General features: G+C 43.0%; 1 protein-coding gene across 1 annotated transcript in view; it reads right to left on the bottom strand.

Moving 5' to 3' along the window:
• Positions 1-318: 318 nt before the first annotated feature.
• Positions 319-15,657, bottom strand: part of OSTF1 (osteoclast stimulating factor 1) — a 33,539-nt gene continuing 18,200 nt past the window's right edge. Inside the window, exons 5-10 of the mRNA XM_054178836.1 lie at positions 5,436-5,489; positions 4,925-5,032; positions 4,421-4,470; positions 4,226-4,304; positions 3,653-3,751; positions 319-840 (exon numbers count right to left, since the gene is read on the bottom strand). Of these exons, the coding sequence (XP_054034811.1) occupies positions 782-840; positions 3,653-3,751; positions 4,226-4,304; positions 4,421-4,470; positions 4,925-5,032; positions 5,436-5,489 (449 nt within the window). The 3' untranslated portion in view covers positions 319-781. The remainder of the gene's footprint in view (positions 841-3,652; positions 3,752-4,225; positions 4,305-4,420; positions 4,471-4,924; positions 5,033-5,435; positions 5,490-15,657) is intronic.

The raw sequence follows: 15,657 nt of genomic DNA, 5'->3' as shown, positions 1-15,657 counted from the left end.
TCTTACCTTCAATATGAATAGTTTCAGCATAATGGACTTCAAAAAGCAAAATAATCAAGTCATTAAATCCAAAATGGAGTGTCTTTCTCAAGAAAAACTGACTTAAACATTTCACCTGAGTTTACATTTCAGGGATTGAGCCCATAGCAATAGAGAAGACAAAGCATGGAGGGCCGATTGTCCTATGTCATTCTACCCCTTAGAGTGGTACAGAAAGAAATGAAGGTAAACAAATTGTCAAAAAAATACAAGAAGAATTATCAAATCAAACCCTGTCTTGCTGGCTTCATGTGGGCAAAAGATGATCACCCTACCCTGCATGACAGCACTTCCATTCATGCTTGTCAGACAGTACTTACTCTGCCAGTATTATTTGCACAAAGTAACCTATATCCAGGGAGATCTGGAGAAATGTTAGCAATGGTGTCCTGCTGTTGTAGAGGAAGTTTTCAGTTTGAGGAGCAGATATGTAAGGCACTTACTGAGAAGGCCTGAGAAGAAACCCATGAGTTTCAAAGACGGTTCTCTGCCCATTCAATGAGGAGGGTCATACTTCCTCTCCAAAATAATTCCAAAGGAACTCTAATTTAAAATATGACATCTTCTGGCATACATAAAGATTATTCCTTTGGAAAGCATGATTTCACTCTCAGTCATTCATATGCCACATTGGAAGACTGCAATACTCTAAGTAACACATTTTTACAGTTGTAAAGGTATGTTTTGGGAATGACATAGGCAACGTAAGTTATAGTTCTTTCAGCTAAACAACAAAAAAAAACTAATCGGAGTCTTCATCATCAAGGTACTCCTCTGCATTACTTAATGTTCGGACTGTACCTGTAAAGAAACAAAATTCACTCTTAATCCAGGATAAAATCAGAAAAAGCCTCACACTTGCAATGCTTGCAAACCACAGAATCACCAAGGTTGGAAGAGACCTCAAAGATCAAGTCCAACCTGTCACCACAGACATCATGACTAAACAATGGCACCAAGTGCCACATCCAATCCCCTATTGAACACCTCCAGTGTCTAAGAAACTTCATCCTCTGTCATTTAGAGAAGTTAGAGCTACACAGATGGGGCTGTAATACAGATCTCAAAGGAAGGGCTAAACCAGTAATCACATCTCCTACATGAAAGATTTTGTCTTTTCATGAACTGGAAAAGCCATCTTCTGGCTCCTTGGAACCTGTACAGAAAAGCTGAAACTCTTCAGTTGTGTATTCTGTATATGTTACCTTTAAATTGAAAGGAAAAGATGGGTGAGTTAGTGGAAGAGTCTGTATGGTTTTATTCTGAGTGCTTAGCTGGCTGCCGTTTTCTGCTGAAAATCAAATGTAGTCTCTCCTCTTACTAGTTTCTCATGAATAAGTATTATTTAAATCTAATTAATGAGCTTCTGTAAGACAGTAATCAGAAAACAGGAGTAATACGATATATCCACAGATGTGCAGCAGCATCTGGAGATCTGCATCTACTTTTGGGACTAAAGATAACACAGTGTATGCTTTTTGTGATAGGTGATTATTGAAATCTGTAGCCAACAGATTTTCAAATATATGGGAATGGGAATACAGATGTATGTAAAGTATACTACACTGTACTGCTGAGATCCACAAACCGTAAGATCCTTGTCAGTCATAGCCTTGCAGTAACATATTAAAACAAAGTATTAGAAGTATCGGATGCAGACATAGTAAGACTGGCACAGAAGTGACAGCATGTTATCCTAGACTTCTGGAAGGACAAAAAGGAGTAAATTTCAAATTGTATTCTGGTAAAAGAAATGCAAGAGGACTTTTTTATCCTTTTTGAGTAAAGAAGCAACAAAAGAAGAAAGGAAAGAAAAGAAAGACTTTTTAAAGCTCTGTGTTTAAGGGATCGTAATTTGAGAAAGGCTAAATCCTGTTTCTTCAGTGTAACAATTGTTCCCTCATTCAGGAGCACAAATAACAATCTTTTTGCATTTATATGACAGGATTTTAATAACTTTCATTTCTTTGAATACACTTCAGCAATTGTGACATTTCAATGTGTGAGTACAAACATAAACCACAAAATTAACATTCAAGTGAGGAACAGTAAGCTTCCTTGGCAAGATAAAATGTTTTATAGATGGACTATAATATAAGACATCTCTCAAGAGGAACATACTTGAAAATAAGGATAAAACTACTGAAATGGGACTGAACCTCTGAAAAAGAAAACCATTTAAGTCACAGATATTGGAAATACTGAAATCTAGGATCGGTTGACATAGATTAATGAAACTAATAAAAATAACAAACAAAACAAAAAAATATAAGGAAAGTATACAGATCAGTGATGTCTGGGAGACTATAAAAGGCTAAATTAAAACAGAAAAACAAACAAGAAAGCTAACACTGAAATTGCAGTTAGACTGAGAAAACCAGCTCTGGTATGAGGGCAAACAAGAAAAAATATTGTGCATTATCAAAGACTGGTGATAGCTTGACTAAAGATGAAAAAGCAGTCAACTATGAGACAGAATTTAGAGAGAGGGAAGCAAATGCACCAGAAGTGATAGTTACCTATTATCAGAAAATATGAAACATTAATGCAATTATTAGGGACATTACAATAGGGAATACTCTTGAATTGGGTGACAGGCAAAGATGAACAAATATACAGAAAAAGGATAAATTCTGCCTTTTGTTGCAACTCTCTTCTTCAGAGTCAAAACTGATGGGAAAAAATTGTCAATTTTCTGTTAAGTCCTGATATTACCTGTTAGACAGTATTTTTGCTTTAACTGCTCTTCTTGGCGTTCTACAGCTGCAGTCAGCTATTCTACCATTTAATTCCCACAACCACTAACCACAGCATTCCCTCTGTTCTTGCTACCCCACTAACAATACAGCTGCTAGACTGCACATCTCACGCGTATAAGCAGTAATTCTGCCGGTTAATAATTTCTCCTTTCCTGTCTAAGTCATTTAGGATTTCCACTCTAACTGCAGCCTCCTGAAAGCTTAAGGCAGCACTAATTATGTGATACTAAACATAAGCACTTCAGTCTTGGATCAGCTTTTTCCAATAGCCTGGTATCTCTAACCCTTTTGTTTAAGGACACTGTTATTAGTGGAGATGGAGGTGTGAGACAGTCAGACAACTTTCATAAATATCTGAGAACATTATTTCCTTGTTTCTCTAACAGTCACTCAGAGAGATACAGGAGTAAGAAGTTTTTAAAAATCAGTATCTGTTGGTGTTTGGCTTAGTCTGAAGGAAGTGACAGGAGTAAGAGGGAATGTACCGTATAATTTTACTTTCATACCCTGTCTCTTGTGAGATTCTGTTCTTAAAGTAGTTTCCACCCTTGCTTTCTTTCTGTCTCTCCACTCTAAGGGGCCTGTTTTCCATTTCCTTCTCTTCTGTTACTATTTCCACATCTTCTGAACTCTTTTGCCTCTTGCTGACAGAAGATGGCATTTCATGTGGAGCTCAGCTACACTGAATGTGGTAAAACACTGATGTCTACTAAAGCTGTGCTGAAACCCTCCAAATATAACTTCTAGTCCATGTAGCTCTCAAGTGATTTTTATGCCTATCAGCACATTGGTATTTGATATAACTATTAAGTTTCCTCTAAAAAATGAAATATATATTAGCATAAGAGAAATACCTGCACTCTGTTTTTTCTTCAGGAGGGAAGCACAAGCTGCATTGGTTGCCATGTCTAAAGCCAGCTTCTTCTCATTGTTCTTCAGATCTATTCTTGCCCCTTTGTAATACAAAATTTTCACCATGAATCATTGTCCTGGCTATTCTGGAGCAATAGTATTATGATATGAATTTCAGTAGCATGGGTACAAAAGTAATGGACAGGGGAATCTCATCAATGGACTGCTATGAAGCAGACTAATAATTATGGATGTTCTCACATAGCTACATTTGGCTATGAAACATAGTGGCTGCTCTCCCTTTCCAGGCAGCAGATGTTATTACTTTTCTGGGGTTAAGTGCCTAATTTTATCTGCAAAGCAGGATGAAATTATTCTTGAGCAGGTGAGAAGTCTACTTTCCAAACAGCTGCCAAAATTTTTTGCAAGGCCTACAAAGTCAGGCAGGTGAGCAGGCTAAGGACTGCACATGGGTTATAGGAAGACATTAAAAAAACCCCAACAAAATAGATTAATAAACATTCAGGAATCTAGCCTGTCACACAAATTGTTGAAATCTTGGTGAAGATCTTTACCCTTTGCCAGCAGCACCTCTACAATATCTGCATAACCTTTCCATGCAGCAGCATGCAAAGCTGTGTCTCCCAATTTGTTCTGTGGAGTTAGAGGGAAAAGCAACAGGATTAAAATACAGCAAAAACACCTTTCAGCTAGTACCAAGGATGACTAACACCACACCTTTACTGATAGGGCCTGTTAGTTTAACCTACCTGCTGGTTTAACTCAAGGTTTGCCTGGGTAAACAGAACATCCACTATATCTGCAGAATACAAGGTTGGGTGGGGTAGGAGGAACAAAGAGAAATAATTACTGGAAACATAAAAGGCTTTTTTTGCATTGTAGTATAAGTTTTGTTTAATATTTAATGAGGGACTGATCCAATTGGTTAATGAAAGTCTGTAACAGTGAGACTGCATTGAGCAAACCACCACTAGTCATCACAAAGGAATGCTACTGCATAAAATATCCAAAACAATACAAGACTTCTTTTTGGTTTGTCCTTACTCCCACTCAGCTTCTGACAGTTACATTGGTTAGAATTTCTGCTTCAACAGCAACAACAAAGCAGAGAGCATCTGATAGAACTTAACATCCCTTCTATCTTTATTTTAAAATGACATTTAAAAAGTCTGGCTTTATTATTTAGTACTGCAATTTTATCAGTCTAACACACAAATCTAGAGAACAGTCATTTTACATTAATCTCTTGATACCTTTATGGCCTCCATGGCATGCCCAATACAGAGCTGTGTTTCCAGCTTTGTCTAAGCCATTGACCCCGACCCGATTATCCAAACACTCTCTCAACCAGCTCAGGTTGCCTGAAAGGCAAATTCAGTTTTTATTTAAGTTAACAGAACCACATAGTTCTTTCTGATGACTGTCAGTCCTCCTATGAACTCACAAGAAGAAAAAGTGATTAACAGCAACACTTGTAATTCATGAAACAACCAGCCCAAATCATACTGCAGATCTTTTCTTATACTCCCAGAAGATCTTTAAATCTCTGGATAGTACCAATACTTTTTTCTATGTATACAGAGATTCTACAGGCTTGTAAACCATCCCAGCTTCTGAAAGCTACAAAACTTACTAGATAAACTTGTTCAAGACACCAGACAATCAAGAACATGCAGAACATCTTCATTCTAAATATATTATTTTGCCAGAAAACAAAAAAATAATCTTTCAGCATTACACAACTAAAACCCACTTCACACTCACCACGTTTGGCAGCTTCGTGCAGTGGATTATCAATAGATTCAGCTTGCTCTGCCACTGAAATGGAACAGAGAGTTAATTCTAACTACTTCTGAACAGATATTTGACACCTATGTGTAAATAAGTTTGATTTATTCCAGAAGAACCAACATGTATTTGATTCTGATATGAAAAGGGAGTTGTGAGTGATGTCAGATACACTTCAATTCCCTGTGTATGGAAAAGCATTTCCAAGGACAGCTTGTGAAAATGACCAGCGGCTGCATGCCACTAGGAATCGGATAATACTTCATCTTGGTTGTTACTTCCCTTTATAAACTTTTAAGATAGTTTTGAGCAGTTGTGGGTGGCTAGATTTTCTACGTAGAGCTTGCCATGTGTACTTATGAAAGAATTACTGTCAGCAGACTTCCTATTTGTTTTATAGAGACTTTTTCTTTTCTCTGGAAGACTTACAGGAGGTCTGCAAATCAAAACCAGTTAAACAATGAACATAGTGATGGGCATATTGAAGTAAAAGCTTCTATAGACCTTTTCTTCATATTGCAAGCTTTAGGTTTTACCAGACAGTAGCAGCAAGTAGTTTCTGGTCACTGTGCTGTTGCAACAGCAGAAATATAGAACAGTATGGCATAGAACAGGTGGAAAAAAAACTTTGAGATCATGAACTCCAACCTATCACCCAACACCATCCAATCAACTTAACCATGGCAATGGCACCAAGCACCCCACTAAGTCTCTTCCTGAACACCTCCAGTGACGGTGACCCCACCACCTCCCCGGGTAGCCCATTCCAATAGCCAATCACTCTTCAGTGAAGAATTTCTTCCCAACATCCAGCCTAATCCTCCCCTGGCACAGCTTGAGATTGTGTCCTCTTGTTCTGGTACTGGTTGCCTGGGAGTAGAGACCAAGCCCCACCTGGCTACAACCTCCCTTCAGGTAGTCGCAGACAGCAATAAGGTCTCCCCTGAGTCTCCTCCAGGCTAAGCAACCCCAGCTCCCTCAGCCTCTCCTTATAGGTCTCGTGCTCCAAACCCCTCCCCAGCTTTGTTGCCCTTCTCTGGACACGTTCCAGCAAGTCAACATCTTTCTTAAACTGAGGGGCTCAGAACTGGACACACCACGCAAGGTGTGGCCTAACCAGAGGCAGAGCCTTCCCTGCTCCTGCTGGCCACACTAATCCTGAAACTGGCCAGGATGCCATTGGCCTTCTGGGCCACCTGGGCACACTGATGGTTCATGTTGAGCTGGCTGTCTAACAGTACTCCCCAGGTCCCTTTCTGCCTGGCCGCTCTCCAGCCACTCTGACTCCAGCCTGCAGCACTGCATGGGGCTGCTGTGACCAAAGTGTAGAACCCAGCACTTAATGTGCTAAAACTTACACTGTTGGACTCTGCCTATCTGTCCAGCCTGTCAAGGTCCCTCTACAGAGCTCTCCTACCCTGTAACAGATCAACTCCCACACCCAGCTTGGTGTCATCTGTAAATTTAATGATGATCGGACTCAATGCCCTCACCCAGATCATCAGTGAAGGTATTAAAGAGCATGGGGCCCAACACTGATCCCTGGGGGACACCACTAGTGCCTGGCTGCCAGCTGGATGTGGCACCATTCACCACCACACTCTGGGCTCAGCCCTCCAGCCACTTCCTAGCCCAATGCAGTGTGCTCCCGTCCAAGCCATGGGCTGACAGCTTGGCCAGGAGTTTGCTGTGGGGACAGTGTCAAAAGCCTTGCTGAAGTCCAGGTAGACTACATCCACAGCCTTCCCTACTGTGACCGTTTGCGGCTCTGCCTTAAAGAAAGGGCCAGTGCTGGGACACTCTAGAATACCATATTTACAAAACATTCAGCCAAACTAATTTCATTGGTAGATTGGTAGAATGTAGCTTTAAGTTTTAGTGCAGCTGGAATTTTCCTCAGTTCCTGTGTGTTCTCTTCGCTCACCCTTTCCAGCCTGTCTGCTTCTGGGCACCTAGCCAGAACGATAACAGATAAGCACTAATCCTGCACTAGGCCTAACAAAAAGTTTCCTCCTTATTAACTCCCCTTTTCTCCCTCTAACCCTCTTTGGGGAAAAAGGGAGGTGGGGGAGTGAAGGGGGTACAGGGGGAACCCCCCCTCTTCCAGAGGTGGGGGTCTTGTTCCTGTATTTTTCCTTGCTGTATATTTCTGTATATATATTGTAAATACTGTGTATGTTCTGTACATATATACCCAGTGTCTCACATTGCTTTGTAAATACAGCATCTCCTTTGCTTCTCCGGCTGAGTTAGCTGTGGTTTTTTATTTCTTCTTAGTGGGGGAGGGAAAGCTGGGCCTTCTCTCTCAACCCACCACACCCACATCCACTAGGCAGGTCACCTGATCATAGAAGGAGATCAGGTTGGTCAGGCAGGACCTGCCCTTCCTAAATCCATGCTGGCTGGAGAGGTTTAGACTGGATGTTAGGAAGAAGTTCTTCACAGAAAGAACTGGAATGGGCTGCCCAGGGAGGTGGTGGAGTTGCCATCACTGGAGGTGTTTAGGAGGAGACTTGATAAGGTGCTTGGTTGCATGGTTTAGTAGGTTAGGTTGTGTTACATGATGGGTTGGACGCAGTGATCTTGAAGGTCTCTTCCAACCTGATTTATTCTATTCTATTACACTCAAGATAATCTTGCCTGGCACTGAGGTCAGGCTGACAGGCCTGGAATTCCTTGGCTCCTTTATCAGGCCCTTCTTGTGGATGGGCACAACATTGGCCAGCTTCCAGTCTTCTGGGACCTCTCCAGTGAGCCAGGACTGCTGAAAAATGATGGAGAGTGGCTTGGCCAGCTCATCTGCCAGCTCTCTCAGCACCCTAGGATGGATCCCATCTGTTCCCATGGACTTGTGGGGATCCAACTGGCTGAGCAGGTCTCTAACCGCTTCCTCCTGGAACATAGGGGAACTATACTGCTACGTGACTCCAACTGGTTCAGAAGGCTGGTTGTCCAGAATACAGCCTATCCTGCTATTTGAGGCAAAGAAGGTGTTAAATACCTCTGCCTTTTCCTCATCTTTTGTTACGATGTTACCCTCCATGTCCTTCCCCCTCCTTTTGCCACTAATATATGTGTAGAAGGATTTTTGTTGTCCTTCACAGCAGAGGCTAGTCTAAGCTCTAAATGGGCTTTTGCCTCTAATTTTTTCCTACATGACCTAGCAACATCCTTAAACATTTCAGGGGTTGCCTCTCCTTCCTTCCAAAGATGATACACTCTCTTTTTTCCCGTTAATTCATTTGGAAGCTCAGTGCCCATCCAGGCCAGACATCGACCCTGTTGGCTCATCTGGCACACTGGCACAGCCTGTTCCTGCACCTTCAAGAATTCTTTCTTGAAGTAGGTCGAGCACCTCCTGGATCCCTTTGTTTTTAAGGGCTGTTTCCCACAGTTAGTTACTTGAGTAACCTGAAGTCTGCCCTCTGGAAGTCCAGAGTAGAGGTTTTGTTGCTGCCCCTCTCAGCTTGACTGCATATTGAAAACTCAATCTCATGGTGACTGGACCCCAGACAGCCTCCAACCACCACATCTCCCACCAGCCTTTCTCTGTTTGTAAAAAAGAAGATCAAGCAAAGCCTTACCCCTGGTAGGCTCTCACAGCAGTTGTGATAAGAAGCTGTCCTCCATACACTTTTAGAACCTTCTAGACTGCCTCCTCTCTGCTGTGTTAAGTTCCCAGCAGATATCTGGCAGGTTAAAATCTCCCATAAGAACAAGGTCTGGTGATCTTGAGACAGCCTCTAGCTGCCTATAAAATAATTCATCAACCTTTTCATCCTGGTTGGGTGGTCCATATCAGACTCCAGCCAGGATGTCAGCCTTGTTAGCCTTCCTTCTAATTCTCACCCACAGGCACTACCTGAAGGGAGGTTGTAGACAGACAGATGTTGGTCTCTTCTCCCAGGCAAGCAGTACCAGAACAAGAGGACACAGTCTCAGGCTGCGCCAGAGGAGGTTCAGGCTGGATGTTAGAAAAAAGTTCTATACAGAAAGAGTGATTGCCCATTGGAATGGGTTGCCTGGGGAGGTGGTGGAGTCGCCATCACTGGAGGTTTTTAGGAGGAGACTTGACGGGGTGCTTGGTGCCGTGGGTTAGTTGTTTGGGCGGTGTTGGATTGGTTAATGGGTTGGACACGATGATCTTGAAGGTCTCTTCCAACCTGGTTTACTCTATGTATTCTATGCACTCAACCTGATCATCCTTGATCTCTACTTTCACGGCATCTAGAGCCTCCCTGATGTACAGGGCCACCCCTCTACCCCTTCTCCCTCACCTGTCTCCTGAACAGCCTGCAACCACTGATTACAGTGCTCCAGTCACACGAGTCATCCCACCATGTTTCTGTGATGGGAACTACATCATAACATTCCTCCTATAACATTGGCTTCCAGTTCCTCTTTTGTTACCCATGCTGCGTGCATTAGTGTACATGCACTTCATCTGGGCTGCTGGTTTCACCCTGGACTCCAGCTTACCACACCCAGACTCCTGTCTGGGAGGACTGGGTTTCAGCCCCTTCCCTCTTCGAATCTATTTTAAAACCCTGTCAATGAGTCCTGCCAACTCCTTTCCTAGAACCCTTTTACCTCTGTAGGATAGGCTATTCTCATGTATCTTTCTCCCCCTCTGGGATGGATGTACTCCATCTGCTGCTAGCTGATCCGGTGCTATGAAAGTTCCCCAAGATCAAAAACCCCAAAATTCTGTTGGTGGCACCAACCTCTGTGCCACTTGTTAGTTACACCTGCTTTCCTGTTCCTTTCAGTATTGCTTCCTGCAACTAAGGGTATCGATAAAAAAAATTATCTGTGCCCCTGACTCCTCAACCAGCTTTCCCAGAGCCTTGAAGTCCTTTTTGATTGCCTTTGGACCTCTGGTTTCCACATCATCATTCCCTACCTGCATAACTGTCAAGGGATAGTAATCAGAGGACTGTACCAGACTAGGCAGCCTTCTGGTAACATCTCTGACCTGGGCTCCAGGGAGGCAGCAGACTTCCCTGTGGGAAGGATCCAGACAACATATGGGGTCCTCTGTTCCCCTCAGGAGGGAATCACCAATAACAATTATCCTCCTCTGTTTTTTGAGGGAACAAGTCCTGATGCAGGGGGCAGGCTGTTTGGCTTTAGGCAACACCTCAGATGGTGTGTCTTCTGTCTTCTCATTCACCTCACCCTCAACTTCCAGTGCCCCCTATTTGTTTTGCAAGGGCAGCTGGGAAGGTGAGGGGAGATGTGAAGGTTTTACTTTGCCTCACCTAACAGGGACCTGTATTCATTTCCTGCTGCATCTTGAGTCACCTCCCTCTGCTAGGGGACCCTGCAGAGCCTGGTTCCTCAAATCCAACTCCCTTTCACTTTCCCTTACAGTCTTAAGTCTAGCAACTTCTTCCTTCAGTTCAGCCACTAGATTAAGCAGATAATCAAGCTGCTCACACCTCATGCAGGTGTTATCTCCATTGTCCTCCATTTCAGGTGCCAGGCTCCAGCACCCTCTGCAGCCAGTTGCCTGGACACCTGCCTGCTTAAGTTCAACCTCAGTGTGGGTCAGCACAGATTTTCTGAAGACAGCTTTGCGGCGAGTTGCCACCATCCCCGTCCCTGGGCACGAGACCTAACTGGAGAACAATTCAGGAGTGAGTGCACGTGACTCAGCACCTCCCTCCCTCTGGTGAAAGCACCACCACCGCAGCAGTCTCCGCCCATGTCGTGCCACCCCCTCAGGAGAGAAAAGACTGGCTCAGAGGGGTGGGGGGGACATGCCGCTCCGCACGGTGGGTGCCTGGGTCCTGCCTCGGTGCGCTGCAGTTGCAGCTACAATTGGAAGTGGGACCATGATCTTTAAACTCTTTTTGAAAATTTCATTCATAAAATGGAAAACCCTGTGACTGCTAAGGGTTCAGGCATGAGACAAGTATGGTCTCTGGGCCCTTTCACTATGACTTGTTACAGGAAGCAGGTTTCATCAGATCAAACTATTACTGTCATGAGTCTCAAGACTCTTGTGGCCTATCTATTCTTCTCTTCAGTGCATATTCCTCCCATAACACCTGTAATTGCAAGATTTCACAACTTCAGCTACCAGCAAAACAAAATGCAAACACTAGGTTCTGATATTTCAGTTTAAAAAAAATAAAATTGTGCTAACAGTGAACAGAATCTTAAAGGCCAGCTGAAGAAGCCAGTTCAGTGTAGTCACCCATAACATAAGCAGGACATGTAAGCCACTTTGAGCAGTGCCTGTTTTGCACAGCAGAAAACATTCATACTAACATCTGTCTCAAGAGCCTAAAAATAACTTTGTCTTTTAAAAATTGTCAGAAGTTCAACAATAAGTAATTTTAATGCAGGTAACACTGATTCTGTGCTCATTAGCATTTCCATTCACATTCTAAAACATGTTCCTTTAAGCCCAGCAGATGGAGCACAAGACCTGACAGGACACAGTAGTTTCAGGTGTCTCTCCACCTATTGCAAAAAGGTTATAGAAGATCACAGGAGACTACAGTCTTTCAATAGCTAAGACAGAACCTAGGCAGTCCTAATGGTGGCAACCAGCATAAGACGATCTCTGGGGATTTTGCACTTTGTCTAAGTCAGAAGACACGTTCATGGCAGTCTCTGTTTTTAAGGTATGCAGAGGCTTCTCTTCTGCTTACATGTGAAATTTCTGCACATGTGCAGGCAGAACATCACTGACCCCTATCCTCCCACTTGGCATAAAACAGACATTACAACTGTTGCTCAGATAAAATTTCAGTAAAGCACTCTAGAAGCAATTTTTCCAAATTATCCCACAGGGAACATAAACTGAACTAGTAAATTGCTGCATTTATTTTGCATAGAACACATTTCAATGCTTGAAAGAAACCTAAATGTAGGTAAGCATATATAAGTTACTCTCTATTAATATATGTAAGTGACCACCTCTTGCACACTGCAAGAATAGAATCAGCCTGAAAGTCACAAATTAAAGTGAAATTTGATGTCATGGTCTCAGTGGCTGCACTGAAGGCTCTAATTCATGTATTTCTACTAATTACATGTCAGGACTGGGAATCACACCATAATGTGCCCTAGTGAAAAAGGGACAACATGGAACAAGCACAGTTACTAATGTACTAGCAATCTGTATGTGATCTGTCATGCGATGCTGCTACTCTGCATACATTTCACAGAATGTCAGGGGCTGGAAGGGACCTTGAAAGATCCAGTCCAACTGCCCTGCCAGAGCAGGTTCACCTACACCAGATTACACTGGAACTCATCCAGGCAGGTCTTGAATGTCTCCAGAGAGAGACACTACAACCTCCCTGGGCAGCCTGTTCCAGTGTTCTGTCACCCTCACAGGGAAATAATTATTCCTCCTGTTTTCATGGAACTTCAACTTCCATCCATTGCTCCTTGTCCTGTCATTGGGCATCACCAATAAGAGCCTGGCTCCATCCTCTTGGCACTCACCCTTTATGTATTTATAAATATTAATGAGGTCATCCCTTAGTCTCCTCTTCTTCAAACTAAAGAGACCCAGCTCCCTCAGTCTCTCCTCATCAGGAAGATGTTCCATTCCCCTAAGTGTTTTTGTGGCTCTACACTGGACTCTTTCAAACAGTTCCCTGTCCTTCTTGAACTGAGGGGCCCCAAACTGGACACAAGATTCCAGATGTGGCCTCACCAGGGCAGAGTAGAGGGGGAGGACAGCCTCTCTCAACCTACTAACTACAGCCCTTCTAATGCAATCCAGAACGGCATTGGACTTCTTGGTCACAAGAGCACATTGCTGGCTCATGGTCAACCTTCCATCCACTAGGACCCCCACGTCCATTATTCCTTTGCTGCTCTCTCAGCAGCTCTGTCCCCACCATGTTGTGATACCTGGGGGTGTTCTTTCCTATGTGCAAGACTCTACACTTGCCCTCACTGAACTTCATTAAATTTCTCCCTGCCCAGCTGCCTAGCCTATCCAAGTCTCACTGAATGGCAGTACAACCCTCTGGTGTGTCAGCCACTCCACCAAGTTCAGTGTCATCAGCAAACTTGCTGACAGTGCTCTCTGCTCCCTCATCCAGGTCATTTATGAATATATTGACTAGTACTGGTGCCAGTATTGACCCCTGAGGGACTCCAATAGAACAGAGCCTAGCTGAAGGCCTGTGTCTAGTGACCACAACTCTCCGATTTCTTTCCTTCAACAAGTTCTCAGTACACCTCACTACTCGATGCTGTGGGAGACTGTCAAATGCTTTACTGAAATCAACATAAACCACATCCACTGCTCTACCACCATCTATCCACCTGGTTATGTGCTCATAAAAGGCTATCAGGTTGGTCAAACATGCCTTCCCTCTGGGTAAGACCATGTTGACTGCTCCTAATGAGTCTCTTGTCCTTGATATGCCTAAGCACAACACTGATGATGAGTTGCCCCAATAGCTTTCCAGGGATGGAGGTGAAGCTGACTGGTCTGTAGTTACCTGGGTCCTCCTTCTTATGCTGTTTGAAGACTTGAGTGGTATCTGCCCCCTCCAGTTTCCAGGCACCTCTCCCATCTGCCATGATCTACCAAAGATGATGGACAGTGGTCTGGCAACGACCTCTGCCAGCACCCTCAGCACCCTTGGGTGTATCCCATTAGGACCCATGGCTTTTTGGATGTCCAGATGACTTAACTGCTCTCTAAGCCAGACCTCATGAACCAAGGAAAATTTCTCATTTGCCCAGCCTTTCTCTGGGGCCTCAAGCTTCCGACGACAGCTTCCAGCAGTACAGACAGAGACAAAGAAGGCATTTAGCAACTCTGCCTTCTCTATTTCCCAGGAAGACTTGGGAAAACTGTGCCATCTTGTCTGTACTCGTGGCTTTTCAAAGTGATTTTAGTTTAATATGAAAAAGCAATGTCTATTCAGTCCAAAAATGCATAAGAATGTGATGAAAACCACTGGTTGATTGCTAGTGATTTATGCTTCTTTTGTGACATATGTATGACTACCAGTGAAAGATGTAGCTTAAACAAAATATAGTTACTAGTGAGGATGAAATGCCATGAATACATTCTCAGTTTTCCTTATTTAGAGGTAGACCATCAAAGCCATGAAGCCAGATGTCTGGCCTTGTGAAGGTAGCATGTGGTCAAAGCCAAACAGATAGAGACACTCCCTTGGATTCTCCCTGACCCCCAGCCAGACTGTGGGGAGAATCCAAGGAAGACGAAGTCAGATGTTTGCACATATGAAGTCACAAACTAGTTTATTCAAAAATACAAAGAGCTGGATGCTCTTGCAGTGACTTTGGAGACCACCTACAGGTGGACACACTGTGCAGGCTCTTCCAACTGCTGGGAAAGATTCTCTGAATCCTCTAGTGGGGTCAGTCAGCTTAAACTAATACACAGGGGCTCCCCAGTGGGCAACTGGTGATGTATCTTTCTTAATCACTGTATCTCGCCACATATAGTAATGATAAGGTGCATTACCTTACTGTATTATTGTTTTGTTTATTCTTCTAAGTCTTTCACTTGGATATAAAGCAAAGTTTACTAATTTAACTTGGCATTTGTGTCCCTTGCACTGACCTTGTCAATTTGCAATGCAGATATTTAATGTGGTGCCATCCCTAAGAAAACAATTTTATGTACCTGAATATATTAATTCAAAGGTAACAAATAGCAAACAATAGTCCCATGTCTTAAGAGAAAAAGATTATTTAAAAAAAAAAGAAAAAATCAAAGGAGGTCTTCAAAATTGCCCACAATCTGTTTTAGCTTCCTGTTCCTGTGCAGACTTACTTAACAAATCCAGTATTGATTATCTGTTGCTGTAAGAAGCCACCTCACCCTGTGTCCAACTTCTTGATCTCAAAGATACTAAATGCTGGCGAATCAGTTTCATGTCCCATCTGTAAGATCGTATTTCAGTGAAAGTGTTCTTTCCCTCAAAACTGAGAACTGTTTGTTACATGCAGATCCAAAAGTATGAATACTCTGCAAACTCAAGACACCTCTAGCTTATAAAAACATACAATAGCCTGCCCCCTGCTGGTGTACACTGATGACTGATATTCCACACATTCTGAAATGCTATGGTTAAGGCATGTTCAACGCCAATATTGCAATCAGTTTTTGAAAGTAAGTGTATTGGTTATTTTCATTTAGTGATTTCCTGCCATTGTCAATGATCATACAAAATGAAAATATTCC

Source organism: Dryobates pubescens, chromosome Z, assembly GCF_014839835.1.
Source record: "Dryobates pubescens isolate bDryPub1 chromosome Z, bDryPub1.pri, whole genome shotgun sequence".
NCBI classification, from domain to species: domain Eukaryota; kingdom Metazoa; phylum Chordata; class Aves; order Piciformes; family Picidae; genus Dryobates; species Dryobates pubescens.
Note: the sequence above shows the minus strand (reverse complement) of the source record. Positions and strands in the feature narration are given on the sequence as shown.